The sequence below is a fragment of the Aethalodelphis obliquidens genome, unplaced genomic scaffold (genome assembly GCF_003676395.1).
Source record: "Aethalodelphis obliquidens isolate GAN/ISIS:26980383/991018 unplaced genomic scaffold, ASM367639v1 scaffold14, whole genome shotgun sequence".
In the NCBI taxonomy this organism is placed as follows: Eukaryota; Metazoa; Chordata; class Mammalia; order Artiodactyla; family Delphinidae; genus Aethalodelphis; species Aethalodelphis obliquidens.
The window spans coordinates 5,700,758-5,720,919 of record NW_020837958.1 but is presented as its reverse complement, the minus strand read 5'-3'; the positions used below and the strand labels follow the sequence as shown (position 1 = coordinate 5,720,919).

Below are 20,162 nucleotides of genomic sequence, written 5' to 3'. Positions count from 1 at the left end.
AGGGGACTCCGACGTGGACCCTGGTTGAGAATATTGTCCTGGGGTTGCAAGAATCCCAGATGAAGACCTCAGGCTTTCAGGGAGCAAAAGTGTTCTACTCTAGCATTGAGAACAAGTGAATCCAAGCCAGGAGTGGACCTCACACAGCCCCCCAGGTGTCCTGACTGGTTTGGGAACCTCCAGTCAGCCCCACAAGGCAGTTAGTCACTCAGATACGAGCTCAAGAAGATCTGTACTGTCTTCCCATGTGCTCAGAATAAAAGCCTAAATCCTCATCAAGGTTCACAAAACCTTGTGAGATCCTTTCCTCAAAGTCAGCAAATACAAGTTCTCACCTCAGGGCTTCTGCACTTGCCGTTCCCTTTGCCTGGAGCTATTCCCCCAGAGATCCATGTGGACTCTCTTTCAGTTCCTGAGGGTCTTTGCCTAACTACCCTGTCCAAATAGCATTCCTTCTTGCGCTTAATCCCCTGCCCAACTTGCATTTTCTTTATAGCACTTATCCAACTCTGTTGTTTTATATACGTTGTTCATTTTCTGTCACCTGTTTCAGAAGGTAAATTACAAGAGGTCTGCCCCTTTTTGTTGCCTTCTGTGACACCAGTGCCTAGAACGGTGTCTAGCACATGGCAGTGGCTCATTAAGTGTTTGTTGAATGAATGAATAGTGATAATTCTTTCCTCTCTGTTATCCCACAGGACACAGATGTCACTTTCAAATTCGGTTAAAAACTCCCTGGAAACACAGAGCTGCTTTTTAGAGCCATTTTCCCATGGAATCAGCAAATAAGTAAACAAAAAGCAGCTCCTTGACACCTACTGTATGCTCAGCCCCCATAGGCTAAAGGGAGGTACAAACAAAGAGTTAGTCTCTCTCTTCAAGGTCTTTACAATCCAGCTGGGGATGAGTGCTCCGGTCGTAGAATGCCTAAGCAGACAACTGCTCAGAACCTTGAGGGATAGTCGTTGGAGCTCTGAGGGGCTGGAGTGGTCAGAGAGGCTTTCTGGAGGAGGGAACACCTGCAGTGCCCTTTGAAGAATAGGGCCTGCTGGGTAACTGGTTGGAAGAAGAATGTTCCCCAGAGGGCAACCAAGTGGCGACCTTCTTCAGGTCCTGATGGAGGAAGGTGGGTTGAGCGGGTCACAGCCACCATATCCTGACATTATGGCATTCCTGCTCCTCAGGCTGTCCACTCCAGGTCACCTCATACAACCTGGAGACCAGGCCAGACCTAATGGAATCGTTAGGGTACTATTGCTGTGGCCCAGGAATCCAGGAAGAGAACACATGAGATTCAGACACGCCTGGAGTCAGGCCAATGCAAGCAGCGTGAACTTGCACAAGGCTGAGGAAAACTTGCTGGGCCTCAGTTTCCCCATCTATAAAATGGAACCAAGGACACGTTCCTCATTGGATTGTTGGGAGGCCCAGTATGTGAAACTCTGGATCCATGTCCTCAAAGAGAGCCCATCACTATGGACTCTCAGGTTCTGGCCACAAGTGTGCATGGGCCAGGGTTTTCTCAGGTCACCTCCTCTCTGGGCCTCAGTTTCACTGCTGTCTATCTCTGACATGGGTCAGGGAACCCTTTGCAGTTTCCTCCCCTCTTGTTTTCACCTCTGTGCTTGCCAGGCTCCTCTTTCCCAAGTGAATTTGCATGTGGCCAGGTGGCTATTTCAAAGTCCAGGGAACTGAAATCAAGGGAGCAAGGGTGATACAAACCAGGGTGGGAGTGAGGGAGGGCAGGTGCTCAGGGCAGCTGGGTCCGCGTCCTTGGGGGAGGAACTAGGTCTTTTCCCCACCTCCCACTGCCTACCTCCATGCTTTCCCCACCAGGAAAGAGGACTCAAGGGCCTTCTAAATGAGGCCAAGCCGGACACTGGACTTGGAATCTTGCTCTGCTTTAGCCCGAAAGAGCTGGGGAGGAGTGGGGAGTGGAGCGAGGGAACAACAGCGTTCAGCACATCTGGATTCTAATCCTACCCCTGAGGTTTTCTAGTTGTGCGACATTGGCGAAGGCACCCAGCCTCTTTGAGCCTGGGGTCCTATCTGAAAAACAGATCCTAGGAGACCCTAAGAGCGCAGGGGTCGTGCTGAGTTAGGTTGGGATTGTACTGCCGGGCTCGTCCGGGCCCCGCAGTCGGCGCGAGCTCGGTCCCAGCCTTCCGTGCGCGCGCGCCATGCGGCCGGGGCGCTGGCTGCTCTCGGAGGGGGTCGGGGCCTTCGCCCACCTTTCCTCCCGTCCGCGCTTTCTCTGCGTCTGCAGAGGCCCCTGCCCTGAGTTTTCCGCGCCAGGAAGGAAAATAGGGGTTTAGCGACCCCTCTTGGCGAATGCATGTTACAGCTGTTGTGGTCGCAGGCGTCCCACGGGCAGGTGATGGGAAACGCGGAAGGTTGGGGGAAATGAGGGTTTTCCCTCCGGGCAAGTCTTCATTCCACCGTCAGCAGTCACCTGGTGACTGCGGTGATTGGTTCCTTCATTCCCGTCCTCAGTCACTCATCGAATTGCTACCAATAGTCGTCAACAAACACTGACCGAGAACCACCTCTGTGCCTTGGAACCTAAGAAGCTACTGCCCAGAATGGACCCATTGCATTATGGTATACATTCGTTCTTTCACTCGTTCGTTCCTTCCTTCGTTAATTTACCCACTCGCTCACTCATTCATAAATGTGGTTGAGCTCCCCTATGGGCGAAGCACCATTCTTTCCATTTGAGAAACAGTAAGCAAACAAGCAAAGACCCTTGCTCTCATGAGCTTTAAGTTTTAGAAGGGGGCACTGAAAATAGTGCACATAATAAACAAGTATCGAGTACATTTGAAGGAGAAAAGTGCTATAAAACATGAAAAGTGGAATGGGGGGCACTGCAGTGTGGCAGGGGTGGAAGCAGGTTGCAGAATGAGGTAGGTGGTCATAATAGGCCTCCGAGAGAAGGTGATATTTATGCAGAGTCGTAGGAGGTGAGAAAGGGAGCCGAGCAGGTATCTGGGGGCAGAGCAGTCCAGGCATTGGAACCCAGCTAGAGCAAAGGCTTTGAGGCACTGCTGTGCTTTATACTGTAGGCATGAGCAAAGAGCCTGGGGATATAGGTTGGGGCCCCTAAACCTGCCTAAGGAGTCAGGGAGGAAGTTTCCTTGGAGGAGGTGACATGCAGGCATAGACCTGAAGGAGAAGCAGGAGTCTGCCAAGTGGGTAGATTTGTGAAAGTGCTCTCTGAGTGGAGGCAACAGCACATGCAAAGGCCTGGAGGAATGAGAGATGATGGTGTGCTGGGAGCGATACAGGAGGTTCAGTGTTTTGGGGATGTTGGTGGTGGGGGAAGAGATGTGCAAAGAATGAGACTAGGCAGAAATTTGTGATTGATTATTCTAGAGGTCTGGTATGCCACATGAAAGAATTTGGATTCAGAGGTTGCAAATTGATGGCCGAGGGCTGAAATCAACTGGTAAAACCGTTTTGCGTGGCAGTGCTTGCCTTTTTTTTTTTTTTTTAACTTGAAGGCATAGAGGAGGGATATGCAGGCTTCTGTTAGTCAACAGTCTCCCCAGTCCTCCCCTTTGCCTTAAGCCAGCTTTGCACATTTGTTACCATTGTGTCCTTGAAGGTATTTGGGTTTATAACCCCTGTAAGAGGAAGGGGAGCCACTGAAGGATCTTGAGCAAAGATCAGACTTTTCCGTTGGAAAATGTATTCTGGGACTCCTTGAAATCGGGGAACTTTTCCTTTATTTTGATAGTCTCACGGTCTAACACAGGGCTTGGTACATGATAGGTGCCCAGTGAATTGTTTTTTTGAGTGGGGAATGAACAAATAAATGACAGAAGAGATGGGTCGTCAGTGCAGGCCAGGCTGTGGAATATGTGAGGTCCTAACGCTCTCGGTAAAGTGCCTGCCCACTGCTCATGCGTCCTCTCAGTGTGGAGTCCACGAGGACAGCGTCTCTCCAAGAGGAATTCAGAATCACCTGCCATGTTTGTTTTAAAATGCAGACTCCTGAGCCCAATTATAGACCTACTGGATCGAAATCCCTTAGTGGAGCCCAGGCACCTGCATTTTAAACAAGAACCCACTGAAGTTGGAGGACAGGCACAAGACAGGGTATTCTTGAACCACAAGCTGCTTTTGGCCTTGCTTCTGTTTGTCGACCCTCAGGGAAGGCAGACCAGGAAGCTCGTTCACCTAGGCCATTCCCATCGCCCTTTGTGAGGTAGTTTTCATGACCTCCCCCTTTAACAAAGAGACACTGAAGACCCCGAAAGGCTGAGTGGGTTTGCCAAGGACACACAGTCAGGTAGGGCTAGGGGGATTGGGACCAGCCCTCCTGGCAATCACTCCAGTGCTTCCTAGTCAAGCTGCCCTTCCTGCCTGAGGTTAACCCACTGCAGCCTGCTCTCAACTGTGACCTCCCCAGAAACGGGAAAGGTTAGTAGCTCATTTGTGCTTTAATTGAGGTTCCCTTGCTCCAGTGGTTCTCAGACATTGCAAAGTATCCAAATCACCTGGTGGTCTCAAGATACTACTCAGGCCCCGGCCCTTGCCCGCTTCCAAGAGCCTCCTGCCCTTTATGAGCCCTCCAGGTGACGCCAAGACCTTCAAAGTTTGAGAACCAGGGCTCCAAACTGTGGTTCTCCCAAGTGTGGGCATTGCTGAGCCTCTCTCTGTAATGGTGCAAAGAAGAGTCCATTTTACTCTGAAATTTTTAATCTCCATAATGTTTTCCATAATGGCTGCACTAATTTACATTCCACTTCTGGGTGTTTATCTAAAGAATACCGAGACACTAATTTGAAAAGATACATGCACCCTTATGTTCATCACAGGATTATTTACAATAGTCAAGATATGGAAACAACCTAAGTCCCATCAATGGATGAATGGATAAAGAAGATCTGGTATAGGTATACTATGGAATACTACTCAGCCGTAAAAAATGAAATCTTGCCGTTTGTGATAACATGGATGGACCTTGAGGGTATTATGCAAAGTGAGATAAGTCAGATGGAGAAAGACAAATACCGTATGATTTCACTCATAGGTGGAATATAAAAAAAAAAACAAAAATAAATGAACAAACCAAACTAAACAAACACAGAGAACAGAGTAATGGCTATTAGAGGGGAAGGATGGAGGTGGGGTACGAGTAAAAGGGATCAACTGTGTGATGACAGATGGAAACTAAACTTTTGGTGGTGAGCACACTGTAGTGTGTGCAGACGTTGAAATATAATGTTGTACACATGAAACATACAATGTTATAAACCAATGTTACCTCAGTTAAAAGTAAAGCAATAAATTAAACAAAATTTTTTTAAAAAGAAAGGCCATTTTAGGTAATTGAGAGCAGCTGGGGGAGATCCCCTTGGAAAGGGCAAGGTGGATCTTGTCGCCCTTGAAATCATCTGCGCTTAAAAGCAGAGCACGCAGGCCCAAAGCAGTAAGCAAGCCTAGTGGGAGGAGGAGGTGGAGGAGGGGTCTCTGGGCCCCAAAGATTAAGAACAATTTCATCAGACATAAGGATTTTATTTGTTTTTGTTTCTGTTTTTTGCAGGACGTGGGCCTCTCACTGTTGTGGCCTCTCCCGTTGCGGAGCACAGGCTCCGGACGCGCAGGCTCAGCGGCCATGGCTCATGGGCCCAGCCTATCTGCGGCATGCGGGATCCTCCCGGACCGGGGCACGAACCCGCGTCCCCTGCATCGGCAGGCGGACTCTCAACCACTGCGCCACCAGGGAAGCCCAGACATAAGGATTTTAGACCAGAGAAGAAATGAGTAAAAACAGGGACGGAGGTAAATGCAGCGTGGCTCGGTCGGGAGCCGCGGCTGTGGAGTGAGAGGGGGCTTTAGGCCAAACATTGCCGGGCTTTACCTGGGCCCCTGGAGCCCCAGTGGGGTGGGGCAACGATGGACTTAGGGGGCTTCTGGATCCCTGAAAGTGAAAGCCAAGCTTTGAGGGGATATGCACCCTTCCAGCAAAAGCCTCAGGGAGGGATAGTTAAGAGGGCAGTGGGCCCTGGGGTTCAAGCCTCCCTTTCCCATCCTATTTATGTGAGCCTGTGTGATTCACCTCCTGCTTTTGAGCCTCTGTTTTCTCATCTGTAAAGTGAGGCTAATGGTGGTACCCTCCTCATAGAGTCACTCTGAGGATTAAATCACGTGGGGCATGCAAAGAAGCCAGACCAGAGCCCGGCTCAAGGCAGCACCCAATCGGTGTAAGTTGTTGTTGATAATGTTGCGGTTGCAGAGGGTCTGTGACCCCCAAAATAGCTTACACTGTTCCTACTCATTCTGGGTATGTAGGGGGGGCTGCATTAAATTCAACAGACTATTATTATGTCCTCATTCACCCCATCTGAAAGTTGGGGATAACACGTCTAGGATTAAAGGAAAATGAAGCTGCATGTGGTTGGGGGTTCCAGGCAGTGCTAGGCTCACTCATGAGGTGAGTGCCCCCGGTTGAAAGTGCTGGTCTAGTGTTCACTAGCAAAGTCTGATCAGCATATATATGTAACATGGGTGTAGCTGCATCCCCATAAAACTGTATTTACCAAAAGATGAATTGGGGACCTAGCCTATAACTATACTCAATTCTCTTGTAGAACGTCTGTTAATTCTTTTGCATCTTCCAGGTAGACAGTAGGAATCTGTAGATAGCAATCATCCAGATTCCCTATTTTTAACTCTAATTTCTTTCCTTGCTTAATACTTCTGGCCGAGACCTCTGGTACAATGTTAGATATTTCACAGTGATCACGGGCAGCCTTAGCTCTTGTTCATGAATTCAAACCCTTCAGTTTCTAGATTGAGTAGGAGGCTGGCTTTTGGGCTGAGAGATGTCTTGGTTAAAGAGGTAGCCATTCATGGCATCAAGTTGTCTAACTCAAGAATGGGTATCGAATTCTGTCAGATGTCTCCATAGCATCTATAGATCAAGTGACTTTTATCCCCTTAGGATCTATTAATGAAGAGTTACTATAAATCATAGAATTGAGCTGTCCTTCCATTCTCAGTATGACCCCACGTGGTTATTGTGTTATGCTGATGGATTCTGCTTGTTAGGTGCTATTTGTCTTCTAAGTATTAATAACCTAATCATAGGTGAGATTTGTCCATAGTTCTTCATATAAACATCATCAAATCTACATATCACTGTTTATTTGATTATGAAATGTGGATGCTTTTCCTTTTTTCTAGAACAGTTTAATAGCACTGGAATAATATTCTCCTTTAAGTACATGGTAGAATTTCCTTATGAGACCCTCTGGGCCAGATACTTTTTTTTTTTTTTTTTGCGATACATGGGCCTCTCACTGTTGCGGCCTCTCCCGCTGAGGAGCACAGCCTCCGGACGCGCAGGCTCAGGGGCCATGGCTCACGGGCCCAGCCGCTCCGCGGCATGTGGGATCTTCCCGGACCGGGGCACGAACCCGCGTCCCCTGCATCGCCAGGCAGACTCTCAACCACTGTGCCACCAGGGAAGCCCTGGGCCAGATACTTTTTAAGGGAGCTAGCTCTTTGATAACTTCTAAGGAAACTGATTTGTTTAGATTTTATTTCTTATCTGGAATTAGGAATAATAAGCTATAATACATTTTAAACTGAATTATCCATTTCTTCCGGACTTAGGCATATCCATTAGAATAGTTCAAAATACTCTTTAGTTCATCTTATTTCCATGCACGTGCTTTCTCCTATTTTTCTTGACTAAGTTAGCTTCTGCTTGCATTCTCTCTCTCTCAAGAACTGTCTTTTCATTTTTTTCTACTGTAAATTAATTATGCAAATATCCCTCTGTATACTTGGGGCCTGTTCCCATACTGGTCTTTACACTTGAAGGGCTAGCATTGGAAATGAACTCATTTAGCTATTTATAGTCTAATAGAGCCTTAAATTAGCTACAGCTGCATTTTAAAAACCTACTTAAATATAGTAAAATTCATAAGTGTACACTTTGAGCTTTGGCAAATGGCTATAGCCGTGTAACCATCACCCTATCAAGATATAGGTCATGTCATCTCCCCAGAAATTTCCCTGCACCCCATTACAGTCAGTTTCCCAACCTCCTGTCCAGGGAGCCACTGTTCTGATTTCTATCACTACCGATTACTTTTGCCTGTTCTGTGAGTAGAACTGTACCGTATGTACCTTGTCTGCTCTCTATCACTCAGTTGGTTTTAGCTTTTAAAGGCAAACCTACTTGCTCTGGTTAGTAGTGTCCTCTGCAGTAAATCCAGCCCCTCTAGGGGGAGAAATTGGTACTACCTATTGAAATGTTGATCTTGTGATGGCTACAAGATTCTAGGTTGGGAGTTATTACCTTTCAGTATATTGAAAATAGCATTTCACTATCTTCAGGTGTCTGCTGTTGCTAACATCAGCTTTTGGTCTATTATTCCTTTTAAGATAACTTTTTCTTTTTTTGCTTGGCTGCTTTCAAAGTGTTTGTCTTGTTTTTTTGTAGCTTCACCATGATGTCTTTTTTTTTTTTTGTAGCTTCACCGTGATATATATATATATATATATATATATATATATATATATATGTATATATATATATGTATAGATTTATTTATCCTAATTTGCACTTGTTGGGCTTCTTGAAGCCATGCTTTGGTGTCTGGTTATTTGGCACTGATAAACCATCTTATTCAAATTGCTTCTCTTCTGCCCCATTTTCTCTTCCTTTGGGACTCCAAGCGAACATGTATATGTGTATGTATATTTTAGATTTTATATCTTTTGTCTTTCTTTTGTGTCTTCATGCCACACTCTAGAAAGTTTCTTCAGCCTCTTTTTCCAGGTCACTAATTTTCTCTTTAGTTGTATCTAATATGCCATTAAACCCTTCCACTGAGGTTTAAAATTTTTGATCATTGTATTTTAACAACAGGAGATCTAGAATCTCCCGTTTTCTTTAAATCTGTCATTTAAGTAACTTCTAATTTTTGTCAACTTTCAGGCTTGGGTTTTGTCTCCTTGAACAGAAAAGCAATTATTTTACAATCTACTCCTAGTACCTCAAGTCCAGTTGGTCTTTGTTGTCTGTGCTGGTTTTAGCTCATGCTGTTTATTCATGTGTCTGGATTTTCTGTGTGCTCGACTCTGTATTTGAAGAATTATCCTTTTTGAGAAATCTAAAATCTAAAGTATACTGCTTCCAGAGTATTTGTTTGCTTCTGCCCAGGGACTTTGAGTCACCAACAGTACAGGATGACAATATTGTTGGATGAAGTTAATCCAACGCCAAACTTGAGACTTCTGGGGCATCATGTGATGTGAAGTCAGGCTGTAGTCTGTGTATGTGCTGGTTTTCTGCCAGTTCACTGTTTTTCTAGGAGTTCTGGGCTAAAGTCAGAGAGCTTAGGTTTAAATCCTGGTTCTACTATGGGACACTAGAAGTTCCTTGTCTTCACTGAGCTCCAATTTTACCTCCAACTGAGGTAAGTACCTTCTCATCTTACATGAGTAACTGATACCCAGGGGAGATAATTCTTCCAACATCCTACAGTTGTTGAGTTGCAACTACAGAATAGAATCTGGGCTTCTCCAGGCTGCTTTTACCTGAGTTTTCAGTTTTGCAACTTGTATTTAGGCATCTGTATCCCCAAACACCTTACTTCCCATGTACATAAAGAAGACTCGACAATCTTTATCATAATTACTACATTGAAAAGGAAGAATCTTAATTAGACTAGAGTACTGAGACTCCAGGGGAGGCTGGTGCATGGCAAGGGGAAGGAAGGCCAAAGGGCAAGATAGAGCTAGAAGGGCTTGTAGGGCACTAAAAAAAGAGACAGAAGTATCCTGGTATAAATGGTATACCCAGGTACTGGCATCCCAAATGAACAGGAGACAAGCTTGTCCCTAGTTCACTTCCCATGTTCTTTCCCCATTCCCGGTTTCTACTGTTTAAGATCTTTCAGCTCTTATCAGAGGGCACCAGCTGGGCTGGTTCTGAGATGCTGCTTCTATAGAAGGGCCCTGAGTGTGGTTTGGGAGGTAGATGGTTTAAGGATGAGAAATACTGGAACCAAGGATGTAGCCAAAAAGACTTAGCCAGACAACTTAGGGCTGAGATTTAAGGACATTATGGCCTTTGTGGAACAACATCATTACAATAGACTTTTCCTGTGGAAAAGACAAGTTTTGGCAGAGGTCCATCTTCTAGGTTTTCCCCCTGGCCTTGCAACATACTCAGTTCCTTATCAGAAAAAATATTTACCAGGAAAATACACTTTTTGCAGTTCCTTGCCTTGGCCCCACTTTCTGCTCCATAAGCCCGCCTGGAGAGGTTCTCATTCTACCTTCTTTAAACAGCCTCCCTCCTCCAATGGCTTGTTGGGCCACCTGGCCTCCAGCTTCCCTGCCCCATCCTGATCCCTGTTTCCTGTGAACCTGGAGTCCCTGGCTGAGGGCTGGGTGGATGGGACAGAGTAGTGGGACCTTGGTAACAGCAAGGACTTCCAGGATAAGAAGTCCAAGAGACTCCCTAATCCAGCTTGACCTGGAATAACTTAAATCCTGGGCCCATGTGCTGCTCTATGGAGCTGTCACATCTTTGATTTTATTATGAAGGTAAAACAGAACAAACACAGTCCATATGTGACATCCCAGGCCTGGGAGAAAGCAGAAGTGCCCTGGTGACAGCTTCTTGCCCATAGAAGGGAGGTCATCTCCACCATCTTGGCCCTTCCCACAGGCACTGATCAAGACCAATAAGGATGATGGGTACCACCTTTTGGAAGGCAAAAACAAAGGAACCTACTCACCTCCAGAGTTGAGAGCCCCGTTGAAATTACCCTCTTACTTCTAGGGGATGGAGCTTGGGCCAGAGCAAAGCTTTTGCTTGTGAAACAAGGGTGAGTCTGGGAATAAGAGCTTATATTTGTTCAATTTCTTTCTAAGTATGTTTCTAAAAGTGGTAAGTAAAGTTCTTTGTATCACTGTTGATGAAATGTTGACATCCTAAGTCAAGACTTGGTACCCCTTTGTCCTATGGCTTCATCTGGCTGTTGCTCTGTCTTCCATAGCTTAAAGTCTTCAGTCATGGTTCATCTCTTTACTGACTCGGCCACATCCTTGTGGTTGTGCCTCTCCCACTAGTTACCTATGTGCCAGGCACTGTGCTAAGGATATGATGACGAAGTCTGACCTGTGCAGATACTGAACAAGTAACACAATTAAGTGTCATTGCATAGAAGTATAGGTTGCGATGGGAGCATCACAGGCAGACCAAGGATGGTTTGGAGAGGTTGGGCAGAGTGTCCAGTACTTTGAAATGCTGGTGCCACAAACCTGTAAAAGAAGTAACAAGGTTTTGTATATGTGGGGGGAATGTAAGGGATGTAACATAGAAAAAGAACTTAGAAGATGGCATTTGGTGGGAGATGTGTAAGTCTAGATTCTTAGAAAAAGAGGTCTCAGTGACTGGGCATATGAGGATTGTCTTATAATGAATTAGAGGCAGCTGTCAGCCTCAAATTTTCTTACCTCCTGGCTTCTTAATATCTGATATTTTTTTACTCTTTGAGGCTTTATAAAGGTGTTTCTCAAGTCTTATCCAGCATTTTGACTTCTTTTCAGACAGAAGGTTGTTCTGAATAGTTAGAGGTTCAGAAAGTATAGTCCTAGGAACTTCGTTAAAACTGCAAATTCTTAGGCCCCACCCCAGACCTCCTGAAACAAAGTACAGTGATGAGGACTAGCCATTTGTGTCCTCACAAACCTTCTAAGTGATTCTGGTGGACTTTAAAGTTCAAGAACCATGTATCTCGACCATGGTTACTGGTGATGGAAGTCCAAGGCAGCTGTCACCGTGAGCAGGTTGAAGGCATTTACAGGAAGTAACACAAAGTAGGAGCTTTGAACATCTGGTACGGCCAACTTGGGGAAAATGGCAAAAAGAAGGGCTGACGTTCTAGAACAAGAGCTGGCAAATGTTTTCTGTAACAGGCCAGATAGTAAATATATTAGTCCTCGTGAGCCATGTGGTCTGTGTCACAACTATTCAACTCTGCCGTTAAAGTACAAAAGCAGCTATAGATAATATATAAACAAGCAAACACAACTGTGTTCCAATAAAACTTTATTTACAAAAACAAATGGAAGGCTAGTTTGGCCCTTGGGCAGTAGTTTACTTACCCCTATTCCAGCAGAATGACTTATTCAGCGTTTTGGTTTGGTGTTTTCGTTTTTAGCAGCAGAATCCCTTTTCTTACTTAGAACTCTACAGAGCAGGAATTGCTCTGGTTGAAGAATCCACAGCCTACCTGTTCAGTTTCCCCTTTTTCTCTAAGTGGGCCCTAAGGCTCTTCCCCAGAACATATGTTAATGACATTTATGTACAGCGCTCCAATATCTGGGGTTGGGGCCACTTAGGCATTGCCCTTGAATGAGCAGGTAACTCTTCCTGAATTCATTTGGGCCTACAACCAAGGTGTGGAGGTAGGAGGAACTAGCGACCAGCCTGAGATCAGGCCCAGACCTTTGCTGCAGCGCATGGACTCTCTTTCTCTGCAGGTTCCAGCCAGCCTGCTGAGGCCAATAGGAATACCCAGAGTATGAGTGGCCCATCAGACATGCCCTCCATGCCCTATGGCCAGATGAGGGACCAGGCCCTCGGAAACCGTAGCATCCACACCCAGCTGATGGAGATGGTGCTGTTCTTGCGGCAGACGGTGGAGGATAACATCACGCAGCTGATGACCAGGCACCAGCAGCAGGACCTGGCGCTGGAGAAGCAGAGGCACAATCAGGCCGTCAGGGACCAGGAGGCCTTCCTGGGTCACTTAATGTTCCAGATGCTCCACTACCTGCAGTCTGGGGCCACAGGTGACCAGAGCTTCCAACTGCCTGACGCTTCCATGGACTCTAGGGTCGATGTCGGAGGTGGGCAGCAGGCCCAATCATCCAGGCAGATTTGCCAGACGTTTTACCAATGGAGTGATTTTGAAGATACACTTATCAGCTATGACCTGTCCAACCGTGGGATTGACATCTCTGCCTTATACCACTCCAGCTTCCAGGACTACACCTACCAAGGAAACAAATACCACAAGGACGAGAACACCCTGGTGAGGATGGGGGGACATACTCTAGGGGCCCCATCACTAGGATTTACTGAGTCCCGTGTCACGTACTGTGAACTCTCACTGACTCTTCCAGCCCCATGAAGTAGGCACTATTTTCTTCTATAGGTAAGGGGATAGGCACGGAAGTAAGGTGATGTGGCCAAGAAAGTTGACAAGCTGGGTCTGGTTTCCCCTCCTGTCCCAGCTCTTACCCACTAGGAGTCACTCTGGTCACTGTGGTAAGTGAACCTACCCTCATGGAACTCAGTCTGGTGATGGATATCTTCGGCCATTGGGGAAATGAACGTGAATAATGTTTGCAAGAGCGCTAAGGGGATGCCTGCTTTGGGTGGTCAGGGAGGATGTTTTAAAGGTTGAATAAGCCAGCCATGTGGTGGGAGTCGGGGTGGGGGTCCTCCAGGCAAGAGGAACAGCATGTGTGAAAGCTTTAAGGTGGGAAGGGCTTGGAGTGATTGGACAAGGAGACCCATGTGGCTTGAGAAGGGACAGTGAGCCCTGTGACAGAGGTATGGCTGGGATCAGGCCATTGTGAGATGTTAGGATGTTATCCTAATGGTGGTGGGAGCAGGAAGAGGCTCCCAGCAAGGGAGGTTCACAGCAGCTCTCCAGCCAGAGGGCGGAGGACCACACGAGCCACACCTTTCCTTCTATTCCCATCTAAGTGACGTGTGGCTGGTGGCTGTCTGCTTTTCTGGGGGCCAAGAGAGTCAGGTATCCCCACTGGCCTCTGAGGGGTCATACCTCTTCCAGTAACTTGAAGGGCCCTTCCATGGAAGTGGAAATAGCAGAGATGGATACACGCAGGGCCTGTGCTGGCTAAGGATCCAGGCTCTGGGGCCAGTCAGGTGGAATTCTGCCCATCATCAAGGTCACGTGGCTAGTTGTTTATTCAACATTTCTGGGCTTCACGCTCTTTAAGTCGAGATCAGAATAGAGCTTTATTCTCAGGAGTTGTGAGAATGAAGGCAATTCACAGGAAGCACTTAGTCTAGTGTCTAGAACATAGGAGCTCAATGAATGATAGCTGGTACATAATACAACTATTATTATCTATTGGGCTGGCCAAAAAGTTCATTTGGTTTTAAGTAAAAATAAAAGACATCTTTCATTTTCACCAAGAACTTTATTGAACAACATATTCATTAACCAAACAAACTTTTTGGCCAACCCAATAAATGGCTCGAAAGGGAAACTTGCAAGCTGTGAGATCTTTAGGGTTTGTAGAATTTTATCTAATATTAAAGTTGTCAAACATGGATTGCATTGCCTCATGGAGCAGGGAGACCCCCATCTGGGTTCGTCCAGCATAAGTACTTGTGACCTGGTTAAAGCGTCCATGTAGGGCAGGGCAAGAGGACTGACCTTAGATTCCTTCCATCTCCAGGGCTACATCAACCTTGGTACCAGTGAGAAGAAGATCTGTATTGATCTGCTGGCTGAAAAGGTAAGCCATGTTCCGGTGTGTGCTGGGACCCACCTTCAGGCCCAGGCCCCCTAGAATGTTCTTTGGCATGTTGTAGATACAGGAATAAGACTTAGAAGTTTGGGGAAGGGAGTGGGGAAATAGCTTCTAGAATAGCGCATCCAACCTCCTGGTTGGGCTGTGTTGGGAGGTGTTCTCTGGATGGATATATGATGGGTAAGCTGCTAAGGGAGCCTCCGGATCAAATGTAGGGTTGGGGAAGTTGTCAGACTCTTCCCAGTGGATAGCTATTTGTATAATCTTTGACAAGAAGCTTGAAGCCTCCATTCACCAGGGAACATGAAGCATATATGCCCATTTTCCTCTGGGAGGCCCTGTGTTGCAGGGCAAACACCTATATGCGTCCTAGGAGCAGGCTGGAACTTCTTGGGCATCCCTGGTCTGGCTGGGCTCATGCTCTATTTGTCAACAGTTGACTCGGACTGACATGCTGTACATTGATGAAGACCTACTGCAGTATCCTGATTGGAGAGGGCAACCATTGTAAGTAGCCCCTTACAGAGCTGGGGTCTTCTGGTCCACAGGCACCTGTCCTCATCCAGGGAAGGACTCAAGGTGCCAGATTCTCTGCTGGGTGCCTACCTATTTTGGGGGACAATGACTTCTAGAAAATGCCTAGCCCAGAATATCATAGGAGGCAGGCTGGTATCATAGAGATAGCACTGCCCTATAATTCAAAAGGCCCAAGTTCTTGTCCAAACTCTTACAGTTAATATCTGTGTCGCCTGGGGAGTTGAGAGCCTCAGTCCCCTGTTAACCCTGTAAGGACCCTGAGGTTGGATGCTTTGCTCTTTCAAAAAGACCCAAGTCTAGACTATGGGGAAAGCCCACAGGCAGGCCTGGGAAACACAGGTCTCTCTGGGTCTGTCCACAGCCTGCGGAAAGAAGTAGCCCGGTTCCTGACCTCCGACTGTAAGGCACCTGCCCGCCTTGACCCAGAAAATGAGCCTCTTTCCAGCCTTCTTGCCACCCTGGGGGAAGACCATATTCTTGAGGGCCTCTCTGCCTTTCCAGCACAGCCCCTCAGAGCCGGGGCAGAGTGAAGGCCAATGGGTCCTAGCTGAGGAGACTCCTCATGTCTGTCCTCCCAGGCGGAGAGAGACGGGGGAACTATCCCTCTTACGTGAGGATTGGTTTTCGACTTCTGCCTTCTGTGTATCTTCTTCAGGTGGTTGTTCTAAACGGCTGCTCCTCTGTCTTCTCCGCACTAGCCATGGTTCTGTGTGACCCAGGTGGTAAGTCAGTGGGCTCTGCGTTCCCTCAGGGAAATAGCAGCATGTGGGCATGAGTGCATGGGCACTGGGCCTTGGGGGAGAAGAGCAGCTTGACTGAAGGCCTTACCCCTAAAGAACTGGGGTGCTTCCTGCACTGGTTAGAACGTCTTCCTACTATTTGTGCTGGGGTGAGGGATTTGGGTTCCCATTTAATATGGACATGTGACAGTCCTCAAGGAGGTCTGCCCCAAGGATGGTGACAATGGGAGCCAACTCATTACAGTATTAGTTGGACTTTTGGTCTCAGCTCCAATCCAGACAGCCCTAGTAAACTAGACAATATAGATGCCCTGTCTCCTCAAAAAACAAACAAAAACACCAAAATCAAAAACTGAGTTCTGGACCAAATAAAGCTTGAGAGATTTGTTCTCAGTCTCCTTCTTAACGATGCCTCCTAACAATCTGAAATAAAAATCTCAGATTTCTTGATGAACCTACTGTATGGGAGACTCGTTACCAAGACGACCATTTCACTTGAAGGGGTGGGTCCTTGATTAGCCCATCAATGAGGCCGAATGGACAGGAAGAAAAGAACACATGAGATCACCAGGGTCACATGACCTGAGCCACGTAGAGAGATGAGAGCCCTCCCTGTGCGTGGACCTCAGCCTCCAGTGTCGGTATGGAGCTGACAAGACTTGCTGATGACCCGTGTTCTACCTGCTAGCAAGCCTGGCTTGAGTCCCGGGATTCCAAGTCACTTATAGCAGTATTCTTCCCTTTCTCCTCTAGTGTACCTGCAAAGAAGAGACTTGAGTGTTGTTTCCCCAAATAATGTTTAGAAGAGTGGGTTACTTTTATAGAGCTGTGCCCCAAATCATTCATCCCTAAGTAGGAGGGATTACCCAACTAACCTTCTCTGAGTGTAGCGTTGCTGCTGGTCTGAGGGTCCTGGCACGTTCTGACTGGGAAACCCTGGACTAACAGCTCTGTCTCTCTGCTTCCAGAGGCCTTTCTTGTCCCCACCCCCTCCTATGGTGGCTTTATCTTTAGTACTCACCTGTATGCGAAAGTTGAACTTGTTCCTGTCCACCTGGAGAGCCAGGTCAGTGTGGGGCCCCTTCCCCTGCTCAGCCCACCCAGGCAATGGAATGATCTTGGGGCATTTCCAAGGTGTAGGGGGTTCTTGCTTTTCTCCTACATAAGTTATGGGAGAAGGATGGAGAAATCGGGCAAAGAGGGTATGTGGGACTAGTGCCCTGGGTATGAAGGTAAAGGATTGTTCACGGTTTATAGGAGTGAGGAATCAAGGCTTGGAAGCTTCCAAACAGGTGGTTCTCAGGCCGTGTTTGTCTTCCAGGTCACTGAGGCGAGCGCCTATCCATTCCAGCTCACTGTGGACAAGCTGGAGCAAGCCCTGCTCGGGGCTAAGATTGAGGTCAGGAGAGAACAAGGTCTTCAGGGTGGGCACTGCCACCCCGGAAAGGGACTGAGTATGGACACTCTGGTATAACTTGTTCACCGAGACGCTGTGGGCACCTTCTTCAAAAGAGATAGTGTCCCAGGGCACGTCACCCGAGGAGCCCTGGCTGTGGCGGCCCCCAGAGCTCCTTCCTGATCCCCTCTGTGGGCAAAAATACGATAGTTGCTCCTCCGAGAGCCCACTGAGGTCTTGATTAGGTGCTCGATACTCGGTGCCCTAACCTGATCTTTGGCTGGACTTGATGTCGATGTGAAGGACTTGTGTTCACTTGGTTACGTTTGGTCCTTTTTAGGGGAAAAAGGTCAGAGGCCTTGTGCTAATTAACCATCAGAATCCTCTGGGAGACATCTACTCCCGAGACTCAGTGATGGAATATCTGGAATTTGCCAAGAAGTATGAGTTCTACCCCCTTGAGACTAGATGAAGTCCGTAAGAAGGGTTCCAATCACTCAGAGTCAAGGAGTCAGAACCAGAAATAATATACCCTAAATATCCTTATTGCGTGGTATACTTTGTGAAGTTACGGACAACTAACTGCAATCGAAATGAAGGAAAATGCACCCACCTGCTCACTACTTCAAACTGTGCCATTTCCTTTCTAGCCTTTGTCCATGTGCACATACCTACACAACAGTCATCATACAGTTCTGTTGCTTTTCCACCTCTTGTAGCATAAGCACTTTCTTCCCGCATCCATTTCCCAAACTACTTGGCTTGAGGTGCCAAGGAAGACAGCCTCTCAGACCTTGTGGGGTGAAGATGAGTCCCTGTAGAACTTTCATGTCTCATTTCTAAGAGCATGTTAACATGTTATCTCTAAAGTCTGGAAATAGCCCTCTCAGGGTAGATAATCTTCTTCTATCTAGAAGAAACCCTTATTCAAACTTTATAACGTATCCAGACCAATTAATGGCAGAGCAAGGGATAAGAGGAAGAATGCTGGGGGAGGTCTACATTCCAGCTCTAACATCTGCTAGCTGAGGGAATGAACTTTCTGTCTCAGAAACTTAGTTTCTTTCTGTGAAATAGAGCTAACAGTACTGCTTCAAAGGGCTGTTGGGAGAATAAAGGAGATGAAGCACATGAGCACTTAGCCTGCTTTATAAACCTATTTGATCCAGATCTTGGGTGTCAGCTCCTGACTGTACCGGAAGAGACCTCTCTGGGATGCCCAGTCCCTTCCCACTAGTCTCTGCTTGATGGTTGAAGCGTGAGGTCGAATGTTCTCATGCATGTCTTTTGGGTTCTCTTCCTTCCTCGTATCCCCAAGTCAGGGTGAAAGGTCCTCTCTGGTGAAGGAGAGACCCTCTTCTACGTTGCCACACCTCCTGGAAGGGTTGGATGGGCTGCTGGGGCAGTAGGAGTGTCTGATCTGTGTCTAGAGAGGACCATCAAACGAAGCAAGCTAACAATTGGGGAGAACCTGGATATCGTCCTCCCTCTTTCACTCAACCTACAGGTACAAGCTACATGTGATTATAGATGAGATTTACATGCTGTCTGTGTTTGATGAAGCCATCCCATTCCATAGTGTTCTGAGCCTGGAGAGGTAGGTTGGTCTTGGCTGGAATTGGGAATGAGAACCATGAAATTCCTACTTTGCAGGGTGAGTCCACGGGCCATCAACTTAATTGGCTGCATGCCAGGAACTGAGCTCAGAGCCACTGGGAGTGTGAAAGTGAGCAAAGCATCATCTTTCCTCCCAAGTGTCTTCTCCAAATGCCATTTTGTACATGAGATAACTTGAGGGAAAGGTAGCATATGCATTGTCAAAAGTCAAGTTGAAACCCTCCAGAAGGTCAGGGTAGGAACTCCTTGAGAAGTAGGGCACGGGGAAAGAATAGAAATAGAGCAGAACTTTCTGGAGGGTAGTATTCAGCCCTAGGATAGGATGCGGCAGGCAAAGCAAGAGAAGAGCGTGCCTGGAGGAAGGAAGAGCTTCGCCAAATGCGGGGCAGTAAGAAATAGGTGGACACATTTTAGAAATGGGGGGTGGCCCACTTGTGTAGGAGCCAACTGAAGGTGGCTTTGGACCAGCTGTGGGAAGACCCCGAGCCAGGCTGCGGGCCCTGGACTTCATTCAGTGGGCACTTGAGAGCTGTCCCATCTGGTTCCACGAGGATACCTTTTGTTGACTTCCTGGCTTAACTGGGGCAGCTGTTTCTTCACTGTGGGTCCCATAGGCCCTTCTGTCTAGGAAGGCCTCAAGGCCACTTTCCCCTTCCCTTCATAGACCCCAAGTCTTCATCCTTCAAATATTTCTCCATAATCTTGACTGTACTCTCTCTTCTCCAGTTTTCCTGACCCCAACAAGACCCATGTGATCTGGGGCACCAGTGAAGTGAGTCCCTGCTGCCTGTCCTTGGGTAGGGAAGGAAGTCGATCCAGGAGCAGAAGGCAGACGAACTGGGTATTTCCTTCCCTACTTCTCTTCCTCTAGGGTTTCGGCATCTCTGGCTTCTGCTTTGGCACTCTGTACACCTGCAACAGGGAGGTGGCCTCTGCCGTTAGCTCCTTTGGCTACCTCCACAGCATCTCTGGCGTCACCCAGTACAAGCTGTGTCAGCTGCTCCAGGACAGAGGTACTGAGCCCTGTTCAGGGCCAGACCTCGTGGCCATGGGGAATTCCTGGGTCTGCTTGGGCCTCTGACATGCCTTCAATACAGTGAGACCCTGTTCACTGTCTTGGGTTTAACAGTGGCAGGACAGGAAGTTTACAGGAGGGCAGGCTGTAGCTCAGATGATGCAGCCGGGTGTAGACAGAAGATGGAGGTGCTGGTCTAAAACACTGGCCATCTGGTAGCTCGTGCTCTGCTTGGAAAGGGGATCATCAACTGTACTCTAGGACTTAAAGGTGGGAACTTCAGAAATGAGTCTTTATGTAAAGGTCA

General features: G+C 47.4%; 1 protein-coding gene across 1 annotated transcript in view; it reads left to right on the top strand.

The window, feature by feature from the left end:
* Positions 1–5,653: 5,653 nt before the first annotated feature.
* Positions 5,654–20,162, top strand: part of ACCS (1-aminocyclopropane-1-carboxylate synthase homolog (inactive)) — a 38,238-nt gene continuing 23,729 nt past the window's right edge. The window contains 12 exon segments of the mRNA XM_027115662.1: positions 5,654–5,790; positions 12,520–13,073; positions 14,476–14,535; positions 14,987–15,057; positions 15,449–15,518; positions 15,743–15,809; positions 16,796–16,893; positions 17,149–17,226; positions 17,564–17,664; positions 18,731–18,820; positions 19,567–19,612; positions 19,712–19,853. Of these exon segments, the coding sequence (XP_026971463.1) occupies positions 5,769–5,790; positions 12,520–13,073; positions 14,476–14,535; positions 14,987–15,057; positions 15,449–15,518; positions 15,743–15,809; positions 16,796–16,893; positions 17,149–17,226; positions 17,564–17,664; positions 18,731–18,820; positions 19,567–19,612; positions 19,712–19,853 (1,399 nt within the window). The 5' untranslated portion in view covers positions 5,654–5,768.